This window comes from Octopus bimaculoides, chromosome 4 (assembly GCF_046866305.1).
Source record: "Octopus bimaculoides isolate indiv1 chromosome 4, ASM4686630v1, whole genome shotgun sequence".
NCBI classification, from domain to species: Eukaryota; Metazoa; Mollusca; class Cephalopoda; order Octopoda; family Octopodidae; genus Octopus; species Octopus bimaculoides.
Window position 1 is genome coordinate 16,511,249 of NC_142931.1, and position 24,168 is coordinate 16,535,416.

General features: G+C 38.1%; 1 protein-coding gene across 1 annotated transcript; it reads left to right on the plus strand.

The window, feature by feature from the left end:
* The first annotated feature begins 1,631 nt into the window (after positions 1–1,631).
* On the plus strand, positions 1,632–14,188 carry LOC106882605 (translocon-associated protein subunit delta). The gene is made up of 6 exons (XM_014933342.3): positions 1,632–1,790; positions 6,742–6,860; positions 7,753–7,827; positions 8,805–8,894; positions 9,274–9,339; positions 14,043–14,188. The coding sequence occupies exons 1-6, from the start codon at positions 1,715–1,717 to the stop codon at positions 14,151–14,153; spliced, it is 537 nt and encodes a 178-aa protein (XP_014788828.1). The 5' UTR covers positions 1,632–1,714; the 3' UTR covers positions 14,154–14,188.
* Positions 14,189–24,168: the final 9,980 nt, after the last annotated feature.

Below are 24,168 nucleotides of genomic sequence, written 5' to 3' on the forward strand. Positions count from 1 at the left end.
ATGTGCCTCTCCCCGGCTCTGCTATGCGGCCTCAACTTCTTGTTACAGCACCTCAACCACTGTGCACCTTGAATACGAACTGGTATTTACCATCCTTGTGTCTGGACTTTCTTCTAACGCCTTATTATAGACTCTTTCTATGCTCTGAACTTATCGCACACGCATACATCCCTGTTTGTATACACATACACTTTGTATACATGACGGCCTGTCTATTATTATGTTTATATCTCGCACACACACAGACACACAAGTTGACATATCAATAAAATCTTCTCTTAAACCTTCTACCGGTTGTGTCTCTCTTTTCCTTCTGGCACTTATACTCGTTTATCCTCTTTTCATATTTTTATTTGTATCGACCGTGCGATGTACTAAAGGAGCCATTCCTCGTCACCTCTCCTGATCGCACGGTCCTTACAGATGCAAATCTAATTACTTGTCTCCTTCTAAAATCAGGCATAACTTGACGATCGGTCGACTTACAACACCGTTCTTCGTCTTATGTTTACTTGGTAGAGTTTGTTTGTTAACTTGACAAGGTCAAGGTGAGCTCTGATTGGCTGTATGCAAATGAGTTCATTGCTGGAGTCCGGAACTCTCGTGGGAAAAAACTTCGCGCCCTGGTCAGACCGCCTCCTCGACATCCCCACCCAGCTACACTACTATTAATAATCAACTTTAATATATTGATTTCAAATTTTGGCACAAGGCCAGCAATTTCGGGGGGAGGATATACGTCGACTACTTCGAGCCCAGAGCTCAACTGGTACTTATTTTATCGACTACGAAAGGATGAAAGGCAAAGTGAACTCCGGTGACGGTTGAACTCAGAATTTAAAGTCGGAAGAAATGTTGCTAAGCATTTTTCTCGGCACGGTAACGATTCTGTTTGCTGGTCACCTTACTCCACTTTAATATATTGAAAACTGCTCCATCACTCCTGAATGATTCGATTATAAGTGCAGAAGAGAACGATATATTTTTATCTTTTAGTCAAGAGACAATGCAGTGCCCATGACCCTTTACTGGGCTTTCAAGACTGATGGGAAGGAAGGAGGGAAGGAAGGGAGGACGGAAGGAAGGACTGTAGGAAAAAAAACGAAACTACTAACTCATTGAGTACAGAACTTCGTCAAACACAAAAAACTTTTGCATGGTGATGACTTATGGCGATGGTGGTGGTAGTGAAACTGCTGGTTATGATGACGATATTGATGTTGACGACGGCCTATTCGTCGTGGTCGTGGTTGTCGACGTCTCCGTTATTGCTGTTTGGCCCCAGGCCAGCTTTGAAGGAGAAAATTTATAATCCAACGCGTTCCGATAACGTCCACCTCGTCTAGGACGTATTTCAAAAGTAATATGGTTGCTATTTCTTGCAGTTCAAGGTGGCAAAGTAAAGGTTCCCTACGCAGCCTTGAGAATATAGTTTTTAAATCTACAATGCGTATCTATATTTCCTCTCTGTCACCTTAAAAATAATTAGTTTTGCATTTAATAAATAAATACATAAATAAATAAACAAATAAATAAATAGAGAAACAAATAAACAAATATATAAATAAATAGAAACAAATAAAAAAAACAAACAAATAAATATATTTCCAAGAGGAGACAATCTGATAAATCCACAGTTATCTACCCTGACTTCCCTGTAGTATTTGCTGTATAAAAGTGAAAAACCATTTGTTTCCCTTCCTTTCGCATCAAGATGGCTTCTCAACTTCCCTCAATGATGATCGTCTCTATCTTTTCTTTGCTTCTGCTTCTACCTTTATTCGCTTCAGGTTTGTTAAATTTATTAATTTACATATTAATATATATTTTTTTATTAAAAAAAAAAACAATGATGATTATTTCATTACAGATTATAACAGCATTTGTCTGAAAGTAAAACTGCCTTAAACAGACGATAATTGTTGACGTGGCGTTTTCTAAACTCCCTGAAATATTGTTTTGTTGGCAGCTGTCTGCTAGTTTTAAACATCGCTTAGGATGCGTGATTAATTGCTGTTTTAATATAACATAAATCTAATTTTAAGTGATCTTTGGCTGAAACATTTAGAATTTAATTTACCTTTCCGCCTACAAATCAATGAAGATAACAAACTTAGAATAGCTTTTTAAATAATTGAATTTAAAACATGGGGATAGAATGGAATGAGATTAAACTTATTGATTAGTTTTAATCTAGGTTTTTGTATTGGAAATTCTAATTTTTATAACCTGACTGAAATGTTTGTTATATATTCTATTGATCCAGTTTATACTAAAGCATTTTATTTCTCTAATATCCTGTAAAGATATTCGTATTTTAATTGCATATCTATATACAGGCCTCTGTGTGATTACTTAACCTACTATGAAGTATTTTACCATTTTGATTCTAATATTAAAAAAAAAAAAAATGTGTACTGATGATAAAAGGAAAAACGTATTGTTACAACATATATGTATATATTATATTGAATAAAAATTACACACATACATGCATACATGAAAATGTATGTATTCACGCCTGTATGTATATCTAATTTTTATTCAATCTAACATTATAGTTCCTTTTCAGCCAATTTTGTGAAAAGGAACTATAAGCTCGTGTATGAAACCGATTGGTTATAATGAACACACCCACTGTTGACAAATATATGGGTACTTGTTTTTTCTGACTTATGGGTTCTTAGAGGACTATATATATATATGTATATATATATATAGGCGGACCTGGCGCAAAAAGATAGGAATCCGGTGAAAAAAAAATCGGGAAGGTCAGTATGTGGGGGAGGTGACTGCGTTAGGCCCGCCTATATATACACAGCGTGTCCACAAAGTCTGGGTACATGGGGATTAATACATACTTTAAAAAATTATTATTTCTTATATTTAATTTATTATGTTATGATTTAATTTACTCCATGTACCCAGACCTTGTGGGCACCCTGTATATTACTGATGTAGGCCGGTTTATAGGCTTCCCCTGGGTTTCTCTCCATAGAGGATACCTTCATAGCGTATCTTCAGAACCTAAGACCTGTTGGCCTATGGCCTCTTTAAAACACAGAGGGAAAACGATTGATATAAACAATGGGAATTATCTCCCACGTTTCCCGATCCATATTTTAAAGAGGCCATAAGCCAACAGGTCTTAGGATCTACCTGTAAACCGGCCTTCACCAATAATATAGACTGGAGTGTGCTTCTTTGGATTTATGTTTTTCTAAAAACAAAAAACAAAAACGATATATACATACAAAATTTGCTTACCTTCATTATGAATAATCACATTTATACGAAAATTATGAATAACGTGTATTTCAGTCCTTGAATTGTGATTTTAAAAACAGTTGAAAACGGATATTAAATAATGTATGGATATCTATAAAAGAAGTCTGGATGGTCATTGTTAATACTGATGAGTTGACTGAAAGGAATTGTGTTGTACAGGATATTTCTATTAATATGATGAATAATGAAAGTGCAATTAATTTTTTTGCATCGTTGGGATTCAGTATTATGCTGCAATGAACCCAATATGTTTGCAGAATTGCCACATATTGCTCTGTGTAGTTTTGTATTGATGTGCAACAGTTAAATGCTTCAACAGTTTTACCATTAAAGATTTTAAAGTAAAATAAATCAAAAACATTTTATAAAATATCAGTTCCACAATTACCATTTTGTTACATTAGGTTTGTGCCACTTTTATTTCATTTCAAAGAACACTATTCGGTGGTTGGTTTTGCATATTGTGTCAGGGCCTTTTGAGATTGCAACTAATAAGCTGTTTTAGAGCCAGTTTCACAGTTTCTGTAGCATATTCAGTGTGCAGTGAATATATTGTCGTCTAAATGATGCAAAAATAAAAATAACACTGACATCCCATTTTAACAGATGTATTTACCAAAATTACATTAAAATATCTTGAAATACTAAAGAGTAAATTTATTCAATAAAATCACTATTTGCTTCAACCATGGCCTCTGGACAACTTTGGAATCTCCTGCAACTTTTTCGGACAGTCTCTGTGTTTAAGTTGGTGAATGTTGCCATAATCCTTGCCATCTGTGAATGACTTTACCCCAATCATTTCAGTGACCTTTTCTGAATGGATTTAAATTGTGTGTACAGCAACAGCATTGTCCCAGATGTGGGAACAATACTCTGTTGTAGGCAGCAACTGACCTATGTAGAGTATCAATAATTGCTGGGAGATGAAGTCTGAGGTGCATTCGTTAAAGATTTCCTCTGATCCATTTTCCAAAGACTGGGATAAATGAAACTTGGCATAATTATTAGGCCTTCTCTACATAGCTACCACCAATGGTGACACAATTCTCAAATTGCTTTATGCAGCTGTGAAAACGTCGTCTATAGAAGTCGATAGGTTGTGTCTGGAGCCAAGACTTTACTATGGAAATAAGTTCATCATCATCCAAAAAGGGCTTCCCCTTTAAAAAAAAATTCACGGTTGGAAAGGGGTGGAAGTCAGATGGTGCAAGGTCAGGAGAGTAAGCGGATGAGGAAGGATTTCATAGCCACTGGAGTGTGCTTTCATCTGGGCAGCATGCGCATTGTGAACTGGGGTATTGTCTTAGAGGAGGTGAACTCCTTTGGTCAGCATGCCATGGCTCTCTGCTTTGATTGGCATCCTGCAATTTATGCAGCAGAGCAGCATAATATGCCCTATTAATTGTGGTACCCTTTGCCAGAAATTCCATCATCACTACTCCACACTGGTTCCAAAAGACTGTGAGCATCATCTTGCCTGCTGTGGGTTGGACACGAGCCTTTTTTGGAGGTGGTGAGTTATCATGCTTCCATTGCTTCAACTGGACTTTAGTCTCAAAATCATAGTGATGGACCCATTTTGCATCTTGTGTGATAAGTCTACCAATAAAGTCCTCCTCGTTTCCTTGGCACATTGCCAAAAGAGCCTGGGAGCAATTAACTTGTTCCTGCTTCTGAAATGGTGTGAGCATCCGGGGAATCCATCGTGCAGACAATTTCCACCTGTGTCGTGGATGATTTTTTTTTCCACGGACCCTACACTTATCTTCACTTCTTGGGCTAGTTACCGAATAGTTATGTGGTGATCCTCCAACATGTCAGCTTCTTCTTTATGGATGAGCATCAGTGGTAGAATGTGGTCATCCAGGAATAAGAGTAGTTTTCATCGATGTCTGACCCCATTTGAACTGGTGATGCCAGTGCTTAACTACATCATTACAAACTTCTTTCATCTCATTGAAAGTCTCTTTTGGTATACAACCTTTTAAATATAAGAACCTGATCACTGATCTGAACTGCCTCCCTTATAACACCTTAGTCCACTTCAGAAGCTGTAAAAGACAATTGAATACTAGTGGAAAGCTGTAATTTACAATGTGACCTGTCGAGACGTATGGTTATACCTGTACAAGTTACGTTCCTGCAATAACTGGACATGGGTCAGGGGAAATCTTTACTGAACACCCCTTATATGTTCTGGCACTGAAGAGAAGGGCCACCCACCCATTGGAATATGGTTTTAGCTATATTAAGTATATGTTTTCACCAGAAGAGACCCTTGCTGTTAGTGAAGCCCAATTTTTGGAGCAATTTTTATAACTCTCCTCCTTTTCTCTTCCTCTTCTCATTCCTTTTATGTGCTACAAAACTTCATGCCTAATGTTCTATTCAGTCCCTACTCTGAGTTGCAATCCTCTAGAATTATCCCTGCACATTTTTTTAAGCATACTGTACATTATCTACATTATGGACTTCATTATCCAATGTGTCTTCCCAATTTTTAAGATGGTAGTGTGATATGAGGGAGATTTGGCTGCTATTTCTCACAAGTTGAACAATTATATAGAATAGTTCAGTTTAGCTTATATTTTCCCTACTGGAACCAACATGTTAAACATTGATTGCTTAAGGAAGTATAAGTTGTAAAAAGGGTCATTTACCATCATTCTATGCATTTCATAAGTATGCTGTTGAGTCTCACTCTGAGCTCTAATTTTTTCACAGTGAACGTTCCGGCCACCTCAGACATTTAGTGAAGAATGCTCTTAGAGAAACCATGCAGGCTGAAATGAATGGGAGGTGATGCGCTACTGCAATGCTGATGAAGCTTGAGAAATCTAGAGGCATTGTCCCTTCAAGGACTAAACAATTAATAAAAAGAGAAATTTCTCATTCATTAACAGTGTTAATCTTCCTCTGTTCTTTTGTCAATCCCCTATTAAAATATAAGCATCTTCATGATCATCATTTTGTGTCTGTTTTTCATGGTGGTTTGGGCTGGATGATTCAACAGGATCCAATGAGTTGGAGGTCCACATCTTGCTCCAATATCTTAGTTTCATCATGGTTTCTGTGGCTGGATGCCCTTTGTAGCCACTTTACAGTGTATACTGGATGCATTTTTTGTGGCATCAACAGTACAGAGGTTGTCTTTCTGTCAGCAAGACCAAAGATTCCTCTCAAGCCCTGCATTATTGCTGTTCACTTCAATTTGCCCATCGCTTACAGAGTGTCCTGAGTACATTTTGTGACACCAATATTTCTGGGGTCTCCTTGTAACTCGAAAGACAAAAGAGAGCTTCCATGGTGGATGAAATGAAAATTAGATTCTTTTCCGGATTACACAGTTGTGTTTAGCTTTATTTATCTATTGGTTACATAACCACCATTTTGTTCTTTATATTGGTTTTGTTTTTCTACAACTTTTATTATGTATTTTGTCTTTTGTAGGCGATACATGTCTTGGACCAACAGTCACTCCTCAAGTGTACACAACTCCTGAGGCAACAACTTCCTCAGAAACCATTTTCATTGTACAGTTCTCACTGACTTGTAAAAATGACTTGACAGTAAGTTTTATTTGTATGCATCTACTAAAGTTATTGACTAAATATTATATGAATCTGTTATAGTTCTGTGACTTTGCTGCCCAGAGCTATCAAAATCTATGCTTGTTAATACTGTTCCTTTGCTTTTATGTATAACAATATCAGCTTAAAGCAGTTGTATACTGTCAACCTAATGTGACAGTCCCAATAAGGGGATAATACTGCTGCTATTTAGCCCTAGGAAGCTGGACCGCTTCCTGTTGGCCTTGACACATTTCCTGTGTCCTTATATTTGCGAGGGGGAGACAAGCACCACCACCCAGCCTAGTGTGCATTCAGGGACATGTTTCTAAGTCATTGCTCGTCATCAGCCTGAAGTAGCAACACCAGCTGGCTGAAGATGCATGTCAAACCCTCGCAAATATATGTATTTTTAGTGAAAACATTCACTGATTACAAAAATTAGAAATGATCTAATTATAAATCTCACAGAGAGAATTAAGCAGCAGTGTTATGAGTTACGTATTGATATCAACCAGTCATCAATTATCCAAAACAGCTGTAAAGACAAGGCTTGATTCACCATCATACAGCATTTTATTAGAAGTGCCTCGGATGACATTATTTAATGTATCCTTTACCTTTTTTTTTTATTTTTAGGTAGTAAAGAGTAATTCAAAGTTTCAGTTGCTATTCCTAGTTTTTGAGCAACCACATACAGACTTCTCCATTGTGCATTGGTTGCACATCCTCCTATTTCATAATACTTGATCTTTCCACAATTGGTATAACTATCCTCATACATTCGTTATTTTGAATTGGCTGCAGGCTCTTGTTAAATTTTCAGATTAAGTTTGTATTACGACATGAAAGTGGAACTCATTGATCAGATATAAATATTATTTTATTGTAGAACATTAATCTGTATGCTGACATTAATGGTAAACCAGTTCCTGCTACGAAAACCACTATAGCTAACCAATATCAGGTAATTTATCTATTTTTGTAAATATTAATGTCGAGCTCATCACATGTTTGATGCTTGACTTTTTTATTGAGTGATCAATTATTATGTTTAGGAAAGTAGAAATCAAAATATCATTGTTAGCTCTTAACTTTGTGCCATTATGTAAATGAGCTGTTTACATTTTGATAAGGAACCTTCTGCTATTATCTTCAACAGTTTTGGGATGAGGGTTGAGTGAATCCTGATGAATTGTTAAACAACAAAACTAGCTAATTTTGATCCTCATCCCAAGCTACCAAAAAAAAGACCCTGTTGGGCCCAATTTCTGTGACACTAATATTATATGAATGAAACTCTACAAATGTTTATTGATAACTAACACTATATTGCTACTCAAATAATATATGCTCTGTAGCATTTAGTTTCTTCCCTTTAGTTTCAAACCTTATCAAGGTTCATTTTTTTCAGCTTGTTCCTCCTGGGAGCAGGTGAGAAAATAAATATCAATAATAATCTAGAGCAGATACAATCAATTATACATTATCTTTTCGGTGATGTAAAGGTGGGTTTTTGTTTCATGGAGCAAGAGTTGAGCCTGTGTGTGTGTGTACGTGTACATTGCATGTGTGTTTTTGTTAGAAGACAGAGAGTGAGAAAAAGAGAGAGAGACTAGGAAAAGTGCTGTGTTCTAACTCTTTAGCATTTAAACTGGCCATATCCACCCCCAAAATTCCATACACTATGTCCAAACTGGCCAAATCATGTTTCTCACACCTAGCCTGTAATGTCATTCTAAAAATAAACAGTCACATCCTCGACATCTCAAAGCTACAAGGTAATACATGATGAATTTTAGAAAATGTGAATAAATAAGCATTACATTTGACAAAGTAATCTGAATGCTAAAGGGTTAAGGAACAAAAAACCCAGATTGAGACAGTTTCAGATAACACAGGTTACAATTGGGTCTTTTTTACAACTGTTTTTCTTCTTCATAGGTAACATTTAGTGACAGTCATAGCCAGCTTCCAGCAGGTACATATGTGGCTAAATTCTATGATGAAGAAGGTTACTCTGCTCTAAGAAAGGTAAATAAAATATTTTCATATTCAAAAGTTTAGTCTTTGTTGTTGTGTTTCTCGTTTTTCCTTCCTCTAAAATAATACTGAGGGTGTTTTGGCATCACTTACCAAGTCCTTTGTGAGCCACTTTCCAGCTATCTATCTAGCAATAAGTGAATTGGTGTAAATTCTGAATAAGTAAGCTGTCATGGTTATAAGCAAGTGAATGGTGTGGGGAGTTTTAGAACTTATTAAAAAACATATCTGAGAAAATGTTGTAAATTACCAGAAATTTATGAAAATCATGGAAAATCTTTCGAAAAATGACAGAGTAAAAGGAAATATCTATTATTTGATATTTGAAAGTAAATCATGCCAGTGATTTCTTTTATTTGATATTATTCAGGCTCAGAGAAATAATGAGGACATTGAGAGTATTAAACCAATCTTCACCATTGATATTGACCATCGCGTAAGTATAATTTAATACTCTTTTACTCTTTTTACTCGTTTCAGCCATTTGACTGCGGCCATGCTGGAGCACCGCCTTTAGTTGAGCAAATCAAACCCGCGACTTATTCTTTGTAAGCCTAGTACTTATTCTATCGGTCTCTTTTGCCGAACTGCTAAATTACAGGGACATAAACACACCAGCATCGGTTGTCAAGCAGTGCTAGGGGGGGGGGGGAACAAACACAGACACACAAACGCACATACACACACAGACATATATACACATATATATGACGGGATTCTTTCAGTTTCCGTCTACCAAATCCAATCACAAGGCTTTGGTCGGCCCGAGGCTATAATAGAAGACACTTGTCCAAAGTGCCACGCCGTGGGACTGAACCCGGAACCATGTGGTTGGTAAGCAAGCTACTTACCACAGCTTTATACGTGCCTCGTTGATGGAATATTGAAAAAATTTATTGAATAAGCTGTGGTCTGCAACCTGTTGAAGGGGACAGTAACTCTGAATAAGAACTAGCTCAGACTGTGATGATCAGTGAAAACTAGGATTGAAAAGAGGACAAGAAGAAATGATGAGGTAAAGATAGGCCTTGAGAGATTGTAGAGGTACTGAGTATAAGAGGTAAGATGGAAGGGAGCCTCAGCCGGACTCTTCAGAAAGCAATGAATGCACAAATTCTTCCAGATGGTAGCAGTGGTGAAGTGAGTGGAGTACACTTTTTTTTTCTTTTTTTTTTTAAGAGAAAATTGGACAAAGTAATTGAGGTAGTGAAAGTATGTGATTAATTGTTGGCAAATGATGGACAACACAACAGCATCTTTTTACTGCTCTTACATTTTATGATGATCAGGACTGACAGGGAAACAAAAGGACCATGTGTATGTGTCCCTCTTGCAGACTACCTAGATTATGAATTATAGTGACCTTGTGACCACTGCTGATGACTTTGATGGACATGTTGGGCAACACCATGATGGCTATTCCAGTGGATATTAAAAATTAGGCAGACACAAAAGCCAATTAGACTTCATACTGCTTGGGAAAGAGAATATGCTATTAGTTGCGAATATTGGATATTTTCCTAATGAAGAACATATCATTCGACACAGACTGATGATCAATAAACTTATTGGAGCAAGACCAACGTCGCCTTCCTGGCACTTGTGCCAGTGGCACGTGAAAAGACAGTCGAGCGAGATCGTTGCCAGTGCCGAGGGACTGGCTCCTGTGCAGGTGGCACATAAAATACACCATTTTGAGCGTGGCCGTTGGCAGTACTGCCTGACTGGCCTTCGTGCCGATGGCACGTAAAAGCACCCACTACACTCTCGGAGTGGTTGGCGTTAGGAAGGGCATCAAGCTGTAGAAACTCTGCCAGATCAGATTGGAGCCTGGTGTAGCCACCTGGTTCGCCAGTCCTCAGTCAAATAGTCCAACCCATGCTAGCATAGAAAGCGAACGTTAAACGACGACGACGATGATGATGATGATGAGTTTAGGGATGCAAAACAATCTGAATGAGGAAGGTATGGAAGCTGAGATTCCCTTGATCAGATGTAGATACAAATAAGTGTATGAGGAAGAGAAAGAGTAAATAGAGAGTTACAACAGGATAACTAGGAGTGGACAAAAATGCAGGGGGCCTATTACTTCTCAGATAAGGAGATTCTCTCCAAGTGAAAGGCAGATTGTATCATTGTGTAAGATGTTTTGTGTTGTACAGTCGTAGGGAAACATAAACACTGAAGGTAGATGTGCGAAGGCTTGAAAATTATGAAGGAAACATGCTCTGCTGGCTGTGTGATGTTAGTCTAATGACAATGGTAGAACATAATTAAACAGAGTAAAATACAGTATAAGAGAAATCAAATGTAGTATTATATGAGGAAAGATTGAACTGTCCTGGACATGTGAATGTCTGGAGAATAGCACGTGAGTAAAAAAGAGTCGAAGGATCTAAGTGGAAGGAACCTGCAGAATAGAAAGAGTGAGCAAAGTCGTGGGAAGAAGAGGTTAAGACTGATCCCAAGAAGGATCAGCTGACAAAAATGACATTGGGCCACATCTGCCAAAACCCATGTAAGCTTAGAAAAGTGGGTGTAAAATCATGAGGATGTCTCATGTATTGTTCAAGAGGAAATAAGATTCCGTGAAATGAAAGGAAATGTTTACTTAACATGTTTTGCTATTGCATAAGTAAAGTTTCACGAGTGTAAAAAATATGAATCCCTGTTGTTAACGTTCAGAAATTATGATCTTGCTTTGTAATCATAAAGGTTAAATAAGCCTCGAGTTATTTCCCTTGAATAGATGTGTGCGTTTATCAGTTAATTTGGTCGCACAGAAATAAAACTTCATCATCATTTAACGTCCGTTTTCTAAGCTGGCATGGGTTGGAGTGCTTGACAGGAGCTGGCAAGGCCAGAAGCTGCTCTAGGTTCTATTGTCTGTTTTGGCTTGATTTCTACTGCTGGATGTCCTTAATGCCCACCACTTTACAGAGTGTACTGGTGCTTTTTACATGGTACCATCATCTGTGCCTTTTACTTTTATAGGGGACCAGCAGCAGTGCTTTTTACAGTACTTATAAGCTTAGTATATAAAATGTATGTAAGAAATTTCTGTTGTGAAAATGACATTTTCTTCTTGATTTCTCTAGTTTATATTTCTCTCATCATCATCGTTTAACGTCTGCTTTCCATGCTAGTATGGGTTGGACGATTTGACTGAGGACTGGCGAACCAGATGGCTACACCAGGCTCCAATCTGATCTGGCAGAGTTTCTACAACTGGATGCCCTTCCTAACGCCAACCACTCCAAGAGTGTAGTGGGTGCTTTTACATGCCACCGGCATGAAGGCCAGTCTGGCAGTACTGGCAATGGCCACGCTCAAAATGGTGTATTTTACATGCCACCTGCACAGGAGCCAGTCCAGCGGTACTGGCAACGAACTCGCTCGAATGTCTTTTCACGTGCCAGGTAGCCTGATTTAATCTGCATTATTAGAAGCAGTAATAGGTGGATGGTATGTTTCTTGTATACATGTTTGGTATTCTGACTCAACACACACACACACCGTGACACATAAATGGTTCCACTATGTTGAGAACCATTTAAAGATATTTATAGAAGTAGCGCTGTCTGCCAGATTGTGTGTGTATATATTTGTGGATATATGTGCTTTAATTGTACAAGGTAAGTAGCTTGCTTACCAACCACATGGTTCTGGGTTCAGTCCCACTGCGTGGCACCTTGGGCAAGTGTCTTCTACTATAGCCTTGGGCCGACCAAAGCCTTGTGAGTGGATTTGGTAGACGGAAACTGAAAGAAGCCCGTCGTATATATGTATATATATATATGTGTGTGTCTGTGTTTGTCCTCCCAACATCGCTTGACAACCGATGCTGGTGTGTTTATGTTCTCGTAACCTAGCGGTTCAGCAAAAGAGACCGATAGAATAAGTACTAGGCTTACAAAGAATAAGTCCTAGGTCAATTTGCTCGACTAAAGGTGGTGCTCCAGCATGGCCACAGTCAAATGACTGAAACAAGTAAAAGAGTAAGGTATGGATATATATTTGCATCATTTAGCAGTTTGGTGTTTAGTGAACAAATTCCAAAGCAAGTAGCATTTTCCACCTGGAATTACAATGCAAAAAGTAAAGGAGTCGTGGAATTGGCAGTGAAGTATATGTTGCTGTGGATGGATGTATTTATCGTTCTGATATTACTGGGTGGATGTATTTGCATGTGTTACTATGTCCATGTAAGTGCCTCTGTGTGAGTGCATGCTTCTTGATGTGTGTGTGTGTGTATGAGTGGCTGTGTTGTAAGAAGTTTGCTTCACAGCCATACGGTTCCGAGTTCAGTCCCATTGTGTGGCATCTTAGGCAAATGTCTTTTACTATAGCCTTGGGCCAACCAAAGCTTGTGAGTGGATTTGGTTGATGTAAACTGAAAGAAGCTTGTTGTGTGTGTGTGTGTATATATTATAGGCGTAGGAGTGGCTATGTGGTAAGTAGCTTGCTTACCAACTACATAGTTCCGCTTTCAGTCCCACTACGTGGCACCTTGAACAAGTGTCTTCTACTATAGCCTTGGGCTGACCAAAGCCTTGTGAGTGGATTTGGTAGATGGAAACTGAAAGAAGCCCAGTATATGTGTGTGTGTGTGTGTGTGTATATATATATATATATATATATATATATATATATATGTTTCTGTGTTTGTTTCCCCACCATCGCTTGACAACTGATGCTGGTGTGTTTACGTCCCCACAACTTAGCAGTTCGGCAAAACTGACCGATAGAATGAGTACTAGGCTTACAAAGTCCTGGGGGGTCGATTTGCTCACCTAAAAGGTAGTGCTCCAGCATGGCTGCAATCAAATGACTGAAGCAAGTAAAAGAATATATATGTCTGTTATTTGTCTCTCTTACAACAATCTCTTTCTCATTCCTTGATTTTCCATGATTTAGAAAACCTTGCAATGTATTTGACCCTAGCTTGATTGATGAGACAATTACTGTATACTTGCCAAGCATCTATTATTATTATCATGCTTATGTGATTGTATATTCCATTTGATTATTTGAGATGTGTAGTTAAATTAAGAAGGATGTCTGTCCCTACCTGTTCCTACCTCTATCGTAAACATCCTTAATAAGCCATTATTTATATTTCTTTCATTATATTTCCAGGGTGTTTGGAAAGGTGCCTACATTCAAAGTGAATTTGTGGCTGCTGTGGTTGCCATTCTTGTGTGGTACTTTGCTTACAATGCCAAAAGTCAGCTCCATGTCCCTAATTAGCTTCAGAAAATAAAATTTTGTATGAAAAATTAAAATTTTTTTTTGCGTCTTTGTTTTGCAATTTGTTAAGTTTTTTTTTTTCACTTTTTCTGATATTAGAGATAATAAATTCTTGTTTGAACATGTAGCTTGCTTTGAGTTCACACCTCTGAAAAGACCCAAAAAGGCAAGAATGAATAGAGATGTTATCTCGGGGACAAATACTACAGTAATTGGCTTATTGACCATGTATATACATTAAATATGATACATAAATGGCTATTATAATCAAATACTGCTTTAACTGCATGTACTCGATTTCAAAAGAATAATTAGGTATCATGAATGCATTAAATTGCTTTTATTTAGTTTCTATTAAGACTGAAATTTTAGGAAATTCTGTTTTGTTTTAGTTCATATTTTATTGACTGCTTAAAGCAGCCAAGCTGACAGAAACGTTAGCACACCGGGCAAAGTGCTTAGTGGTATTTCGTCAGTCTTTACATTCTGAGTTCAAATTCCTCCGAGGTCGACTTTGCCTTTCACCCTTTCGGGGTTGATAAATTAAGTACCAGTTGCATACTGGAGTCGATCTAATCGACTGGCCACCTCCCCCAAAATTTCGAGCCTTGTGCCTAGAGTAAAAAGGAATATTTTATTAACTGCATTTAATTGTTACTGGAGTTCAAATTTTTTTTTATTTTATTAACAAGTTGCAACAATTTGAGATATTTCTATTATGTTTTGAGAGCTTTCTACTTCCAACAGGCTTCTAGTTTTATTCCTTGGTGTAAATCGATAGACACTGTTCATAGGCAAAGAGATAATCCTTGAAAGCCAGATAGAGGTATTTGAGTGTCCTAAGCTGCTCCTCAATCATCAGTGAGGCAGCACTATCTTACATGCTGTCTGTAAGGATCAACATGTCATTTGCTAACCTTTCCTACTGTAGATGAGATCTAACAGTCCATAGGTGCTCTAACCAATGGCAAGGATCTTGGACTTGATGTCATTCAACCTGAAATCTACAAGATTAACAATCTTGTCTCTTTCTTTGAATGTAGTATCAGAAGAATATTCCACTGGTTTTCAAGATGAAACGAAACCCCTCTGGTTATATTTTTGTCCATCACTGGGAAGGTTCCAACTCATATAAATAATGTCGATTGTTCACTTTGAACAGGGCCCTTCTGCCTAAGTGACAATACAGTGTTAGAGAAGGCCATAGTACAGTTGGTTAATCTAGAATCACAAAATTGCTACAAATAAACCGGAACTCAGAAATTAGCTAATGATAACAGAAAATGAATATCAATGCAAATCTTTGCAAACAGTCTTTCCAGAAATTGGCTGACGAGAAAGAAAAGAAACTTTTAAAGTGCATGATTTTATGATACATCAGTCATCATCATCATCATCGTTTAACGTCTGCTTTCCATGCTGGCATGGGTTAGACAGTTTGACTGAGGGCTGGACGCTTATATTATGTTCTGGTGTCGCTGGATGTTTTGGTTCTTGTCCAGTTGACCCCACAGAGGCCGATTAAGTCTGTATTCAAACGGGGTTCTGTTGATCCCATAGCCACCTCTTTTAAGCTTAGGTCATCTGGCTACATTTGTTGTTGCTTCCATGATCTTGTTATTGACTTTTTGCTCACTCCCACAATGCCTAGGGATCCATAGGCCTTACTGAGAGAACAATTTGCAAACCTCTGATTGTCTACCTCCACTGGCATGTACCTGATCCTCTATCCAGTCTTGCAGCAGTTCTCCAACAACTCATGGTGCTTCGCTCACCTTTTTTGCCTCCTAGATCCTTTCTTTTAGGGTACATTTAACTCCAGTAAAATGAGCAGCCTTGTGGTATCTAGTTTCAACAAACAGATGAATTGAATAAACCGGTTAAATCTCTCACATGATTTCATTTTATTTGTATCTGTGTAAAACATTAAGAAACTTAAAACTAGTTCTCCGAACTACAAAATTAAATGAACATGTTTTTCTGCTGTGACATAGCACAAGAAAAGAACCCCATATGTGGTTTTTTTCTTTTGTGTTTTTTCTTAGTTTTTTTTTCCCCTCTAAAATGAAAATACTGTAGCCATTTGTATACAATACACACTCATGTTTAATGTGCATCACTAATTCTGGGCTGTGGAAATCCTGCAAAAAGGGTTGGCCAGTAAAATGCCACTTGAACATAGATCTAGACTCAATCAACCTCTGCAGGGTTGCCTGGACAAGACCTTATGTTATTGCTCGATTTGCAGTCAAATCTTCTCCAAATTACATCCTACAGTTACATGGAATAAGAATAGCAGACAGAAAAATGTAGTCTTTCCTAGATAGCTCTAAAAGATGGGATAGTCATTGCTGGAATGTCTTAAATCATGGATTTACTCCATCAGAGTGGAGGCGCAATGGCCCAGTGGTTAGGGCAGCGGAGTCGCGGTCATAGGATCGCGGTTTCGATTCCCAGACCGGGCGTTGCGAGTGTTTATTGAGCGAAAACACCTAAAGCTCCACGAGGCTCCGGCAGGGAGTGGTGGCGAACCCTGCTGTACTCTTTCACCACAACTTTCTCTCACTCTTACTTCCTGTTTCTGTTGTGCCTGTAATTCAAAGGGTCAGCCTTGTCACACTGTGTCACGCTGAATATCCCCCGAGAACTACGTTAAGGGTACACGTGTCTGTGGAGTACTCAGCCACTTGCACGTTAATTTCACGAGCAGGCTGTTCCGTTGATCGGATCAACTGGAACCCTCGACGTCGTAAGCGACGGAGTGCCAACAACACTCCATCAGAGACGATCTGGGGGCTAAGTGACATTAGCACCCTAGAAGAATAATCATCATTTTTTAGTAGAAAGTGGGTTATACATCTTTAGATTGTATACCTGACTTTCTACTAAAAAATTAAGAAATAGACGGAACGCTGAACTCCAGACTAAACAACTCAAACAACATTTATTTACTTGGTAAAACATACATATCTTTTAGTTATACATCTTTAGAGGTGAGAATAACGAGCTGTCGAGTATAAGACCGAAAGATGTAGAGACAGCTTTAAACACACGTCCTTGCTCAATCGCTGGCCAGCGTGAAAGAGAATGAATTGAGCGGGAAACGCTTGCTTTATTAATTCTACGCATGCGCAGGCGTCACTACAGAGCTCCCTCGCCAGAGCGGAAACGCACGATAAATAAAATCTGTTAGAACGCCTGAGGCAGGATGGCCACTGAAAAACCACCCACAAGATGTGGTACAAACACACACAAAGAAAATTCAAAGAAATGAAATGTACACTTGTGAAATACATGCATGCATCGTATAAATGAAATGACAATGACAAAACAACCGTGATGACAACTGTCCAGGAATACTGGAATCACGCGATGTAAAAGCCTGAGAGTTTGTTTTTCCTGAAAGGAAAGAAAATGTATGAGTGCACAAGTGTGTGTGTGAGAAAAAACACAGAACATGCAATGTATAAATGAAATGACAATGACAAAACAACCGTGATGACAACTGTCCAGGAAACTGGAATCACGCGATGTAAAAGTCTTGAGTGTTTGTTTTCCCTGAAAGGAAAGAAAATGCATGAGTGCACAAGTGTGTGTGTGAGAAAAAAAAAAACACAGAACAAGTGAAAGTGTCTGTAATATAGACTGCGAAAAAAATCCCAAAACACCGAGATAGAGTACATTGATGAAAACGTCGGCGTAGGAACTGCTCTAGCTGTGTTCTGTATGTGTGGTGGTAATGATTCAGTTGAAACTTGGCGACGTCGGGGGGAAAGCTTGTAATTGATAGTAGTAATTGTTGTCGTCACGGTGGTAATCTTGGTTGGCGCACGACGCTGGTGGCGAAAAGGCTGTTTGGTGATGAGTGTTTGAAAAGGTACGCTTTTACAGAACGATCGACAGACAAAATCTCTGTCAATAAAATTTTCTTAACCCAAGATGAAAGAACGACCGTATGAAATGAATGACAAGAGTTATTGTGTGGCATAAAAGATGTATGTGTAATGTGAGAGTGTGAAATGCGACATATAAAAACATAAAAAGCAGGCCGTAAATCCTGTCTGTTTTTCGTGAGTGGAAAAAATCCACTCTAACAGAGACGAGAATAAAAACCGCTCTTGTTGAGTCGTGTTGACTATGGTTGGAGATGTTGGTAATGAGTCAGTCTCCATGGCCGTATTTGTTCTTTAGTCGAGGTTCACCAGTTATAAGTTGGTAATCCGTAGTTCATGTTGCGTTTTTTCTTCGTCGGGGGTCACCACTTTAGTAGAAAGTCGTCGGGGTCACCACTTTAGTAGAAAGTGGGTTATACATCTTTAGATTGTATACCTGACTTTCTACTAAAAAATTAAGAAATAGACGGAACGCCGAACTCCAGACTAAACAACTCAAACAACATTTATTTACTTGGTAAAACATACATATCTTTTAGTTATACATCTTTAGAGGTGAGAATAACGAGCTGTCGAGTATAAGACCGAAAGATGTAGAGACAGCTTTAAACACATGTCCTTGCTCAATCGCTGGCCAGCGTGAAAGAGAATGAATTGAGCGGGAAACGCTTGCTTTATTAATTCTACGCATGCGCAGGCGTCACTACAATTTTAAAGTTCAATATGGAATAAGCAGATTTACTCGTAATTTCCCTTGAGAGTAAATTTACTATCGATTATTCAAAACATTGATTTATATCATCTTTTCATTTCCTGAGATTCAATCAGCACACATCTAAAACGAAGTGGAAGTCGTTCTGGTGATTACGAACTTTATATGTCATCTGCTTCTGAGAATTGTTCTGCACAGTAAGCAGGAATCGTTGAAATCGCTGGTTTCACAGTGTTTAACTGTCGAGATAAATCAACGTTACAAGATAAATCTATCAGCCTACATGATTTTTTTAACTGAAATACCAGTGTAACAATAATGTAGGTAACTGATCTTCGTGTAACTTACCGATCCCAGCACTTCGATATATATATATATATATATATATATATATATAAATATATATATATATATATATCATGAATCCTCGAGTATAGTCCGCCCTTGAGTATAATACGCAGGGGATTTTTAGGGGGCTGTACCTCTGAAAAACCTAAACCTTGTGTATAATACGCACCCCTTCTCTAACTCAAGGAGGTCTATATAACGTCCTTGGTTTGTAAACATATATACTGTAACGTCCTTACTATTATTGTATATATAACATAATGCAAACGTGTAGCTTTTTTGTGCACTTTGGTTGCAGAAAATAAAGAAATAACAGTAATAACGTCAGTGAAAAATAAATATTAAGTAAATTGCCTTTCACTATCAGTTACAAAAGCAAAACTAAAAACATTTATTCAAATCCTTCAAATTCAACGTCACTTTCAGCATCAAATAACTGTTCCATTTGTTCCTCCGTAAACATGTCAGCATCATTGTAATGTAAATCTCCGTCATCGTCAGATTCATAGTCAACATCAGAAGATTCACTTTCATTTATTTCATCTTTCCATACAACGTCATCCTGAGTACCATCCAGTGCAGACGATATACAACACTTTTATTTTAATAAATGTTGCTTACTGCAAGTTATGGATGATTCTTTTATGATTTCATTGCTTTCAGGCTTAGCTTAAGGTATTTTCGCGCCCGACATCACAAAATGCGTCTGAATAAACAAACTCCGGTCACTGCGCATATCAGGTCTCCGGTCACCACCCTATGGTGACCTCTATTACTCTTTTACTCTTTTACTTGTTTCAGTCATTTGACTGTGGCCATGCTGGAGCACCGCAAATCGACCCCAAGACTTATTCTTTGTAAGCCTAGTACTTATTCTATCGGTCTCTTTAGCTGAAACGGTAAGTTACGGGGACGTAAGCACACCAGCATCGGTTGTCAATCGATGTTGGGGGGGGGGGACAAACACAGACACACAAACTTTACACACACACACACACACACACACACACACGTGTGTGTATATATATATACATATATATATATACATATATATATATATATATATATATATATATATATATATATATATATATATATATATATATATATATATATATATATACGACAGTCTCAGTTTCCGTCTACTAAATCCTCTCACAAGGCTTTGGTCGGCCCGAGGCTATAGTAGAAGACAATTGCCCAAGGTGCCACGCAGTGGACTGAACCCGGAACCATGTGGTTGGTAAGCAAGCTACTTACCACACAGTCACTCCTACGTCTACTGTAAGCGTTTGGACGAAGACTCCGATTTGAAAATAACTTTTGCTTTCTTCCTCACATGTCTCGTAGATTGAGTAATGTAAAAAAAAGTAAGTGCTGTCTCGGGTCCTAGGATTCAGAGGAACAGTTCACCGGTTCCGATGGCATACAAGTAACCAAAATCACAACTTTCTTTCTAAAGGGGACGCTAGTATGTTGCAGGGTTCCTCATTTACAATTGAGGAGGTGGAGTAACGTGAAATGAAGCGTTTAGCTCAAGAACACAAAATACCACCCGGTTCAAGAATCGAAACCACGTTCTAGCGATCGTGAGTGCAACGCTCTAACCACTAGACCACACTTCTTTACTTTCTTCTTTAACTAAGCGATGAAAAATAGTAAGATTCTTCCAAACGACCCCCTGGTGACTTCCTTGACCAACGTTATGAAATTCTTTTATTAGTTTCAGTCATTTGACTGCGGCCATGCTGGGGTACCGCTTTCAGTTGAGCAAATCGTCCCCAAGACTTATTCTCTCGGTTTCTTTTGCCGAACCGCTAGATAACAGGGATATAAACACACCAGCATCGGTTGTCAAGCTATATTGGGGGAACAAACACGGACACACAAACACACACACACACAAATACACATTAATTGTTTGGTTGTTGTCCAACAGTTCATAATGGATTACTCCTTTAATATCCCACCATACACTCAACATAATCTTCCTTGGATGAAGTCCTGCTTTCGGTTGTTGAACTGACCGCCCTCTTCAACTGATCCAAGAACGGCAGCGTTTAACATTATGGTAAAGAATCTACTTCACATCACCTGTAACAAGCCTGTCTAAAAATGTTGCTTGAAAGTGTCGCGGAAGCAATGATTGATAACAAGCAGCACGCTGTGGTCGATTCTCTGGAGACAGCTCGTGAAGGACCCATTTCCCAGCCACTGAAAATTTTCCAATGTGTTTTATCTGGCGTACCACGGTTATATGGGCCACGTTTAACTGTTCTGCAAGTTCCCTAGTGGTAACGGTAGGGTTCTCTGAAATCAGCACTTCGGAAACGGGAAAACCACCTCCTGCAACTTCTTTCATTCACTACATCATCCCCATAAGTGCTCTGAATAGATCTTGCTACCGCACTTGCGTTAACACCTTTATGAAACTCGTAGAGTAAAATATTTCTTCTGTTATCTTTAGATGGGACAAACAAGGTAGTAAAATTTTCTGAGAATTATGTCCGGAAGTTAGATAATCTGAAAGAAAATAGTACAAATTAGACATAGAAATATCTTAAAACTATAACAAAAGGTTAAAAAATTGATAAATTCGGTCTGAAACATTTTTTCTAGAAATCGGACATTACTTTTGCACCAACCCGACACACACACACACACACACACACACACACACACAAACACATATATGCTTTCGGTGCGAATGGTTTTGTCAAGCGACGTCGAGTTTTACAATCCTGTAAATTATAATAATGGTATTTTATAAGTTTGAAGCTTAGAGCGAACACCGTGCAATGACTAAGGAAAGTCGTCTAATAATGGTATTACGCTTGGGAGGCGAATGGAAAAACCTACTTTTTTCTGTCGAGGGCTTATACGCCTCATTATTAGACTATTTTCCTCCTTAGTCATTGCACGGTGATCGCTATTAGCGTCAAGCTTATAAAATACCATTATTATTATTTACAGATATATATATATATATATATATATATATATATATATATATATATATATATATATACACACACACATTATACATACAGGGGATGGACAACATAATAGAAACATCTGGCATCATAGCATCATAATTTTGTAATATCTATAAAACCGTCTAAAACTTATTTATTTTTACGTTTTTTGATTTATTATTAGTGTTGCTTAATACGTTTTGCCAAAATTGCTGTTTCTTTTCATATATCATCAGAAAAGGGTAATTAAAATTCATTAAAATGACAGATCTATCGGACTTTCAGAGAAGTCAAATTGTTGGTGCTCGTATGGCAGGCGCTAGTGTAACAAAAACAGTCGAAATGTTTGGTGTATTAAGAAGTACTGTCTCGAAAGTAATGATAACCTTTGAGAAAGAAGGAAAAATCTCCTCGTCGAAACAAAACTTCGGAAGAAAGCCAAAACTTTCAGATAGGGACTGTCGGAATCTTACGCGAATTGTTAGAAAGGATCACAAAAGTACAGCTCCTAAAATTACTGCAGAACTTAATGACCACCTCGAGAACCCAGTTTCCACAAAAACTGTTCATTGGGAGCTGCACAAAGCCGGATTTCACGGGTGGGTTGCAATAAGAAAACCACTACTTTCAAAAACAAACGTTGAAAAGCATTTAGAGTGGAGTAAAAACCCACAGAATTAGTACTTAGAGCAGTGGAAGAATGTTATTTTCTCGGACAAGTCATCCTTTACATCGGCCGAGTATACGTGTGGAAAAAGCCAAAAGAAGCATTTGACCCAGGCTGCCTAATTCCAACTGTTAAACATGGAGGAGGATCTGTGATAATTTGGGGGCTATATCTTGGAAATCTGCCAGCCCAATGGTTTCCCTTCATGACAGAATTAATAGTCAAGACTATTTAAGTATTTTATCTGATCAAATTCATCATATGGTTGCGGAACTGTTTCCGGAGGAAAACGGAATCTTTCAGGATGATAATGCACCAATTCCCACAGCTAAAGTTGTTACTGAATGGCACGAGGAATACTCTAGTGAAGTTGAACATCTTACCTGGCCACCACAGTCCTCAGATCTCAATATTATTGAACATTTATGGTGCATTTTAGAAAAACAATTAAGGAGTCGATATCCTCCACCATCATCACTACAAGAACTGGAGACTATTTTAGCTGAAGAATGGACAAAAATTCCTTTGGAAACAATTTAAATTTTGTACGAGTCCATACCTCGTAGAATTCAAGCTGCAATTACTGCCAAAGGCGGTCCTACCCCATATTAAAATAAATTTATTTGAAATTTTAAGATGCTTCCATTATTTTGTCCAACACCTGTATATATATATATATATATATATATATATACAACAGGCTTCTTTCAGTTCCATCTACCAAATCCACTCACACAGCTTTGGTCGGCTCGAGGCTATAATAAAAGACACTTGCCCAAGGTGCCACGCAGTGGAACTGAATCCGGAACCATGTGGTTGGTAAGTAAGCTACTCACCACACAGCCACTCCTGCGCCTATAAATGTCATGGAATTTTCTAGGAAGAATACTAAACTTTTTATCCGTTACTTTCCGTTTTTTTTTTTATGCAAGAGTGTTTCCGCACTCAAAAGGTCAATTTTCTCAATCAACCGCATTGGGTTGGTACTTATTTTATCGTTCCCGGAAAAGCAAAGGTGACCTCGGCTAGGTTCGAACTCAGAACGTAAAGCCGGAATAATTATCACGACACGATTATTCTGGCTCTATAGTCGGTAGACTTCTTATTTTCATATAATTCAATATAAGGATTCTACCAATTCGCCAGTGAGTGTGTGTGCGTGCGCGCGCGCGCGTGTGTGCGCGTGTGCGCGCGTGTGCGCGCGCGCGTGTGTATATGCATGTATGTATTACATATAGATAAAATACTCTCTAACCTATTTCACAAGGCATAATAATGTAAAAGTAGTCGGGGCGATGACGATGATAACGGAAAGAAATAAAGGGGAAAATGAGAGAGGGAGAGAGAGACGGAAAGAGTGAGAGAGAGAGAAAGAAATAATATATTGGGTAGATAAATATAAAATAAAAATAAAATAAAA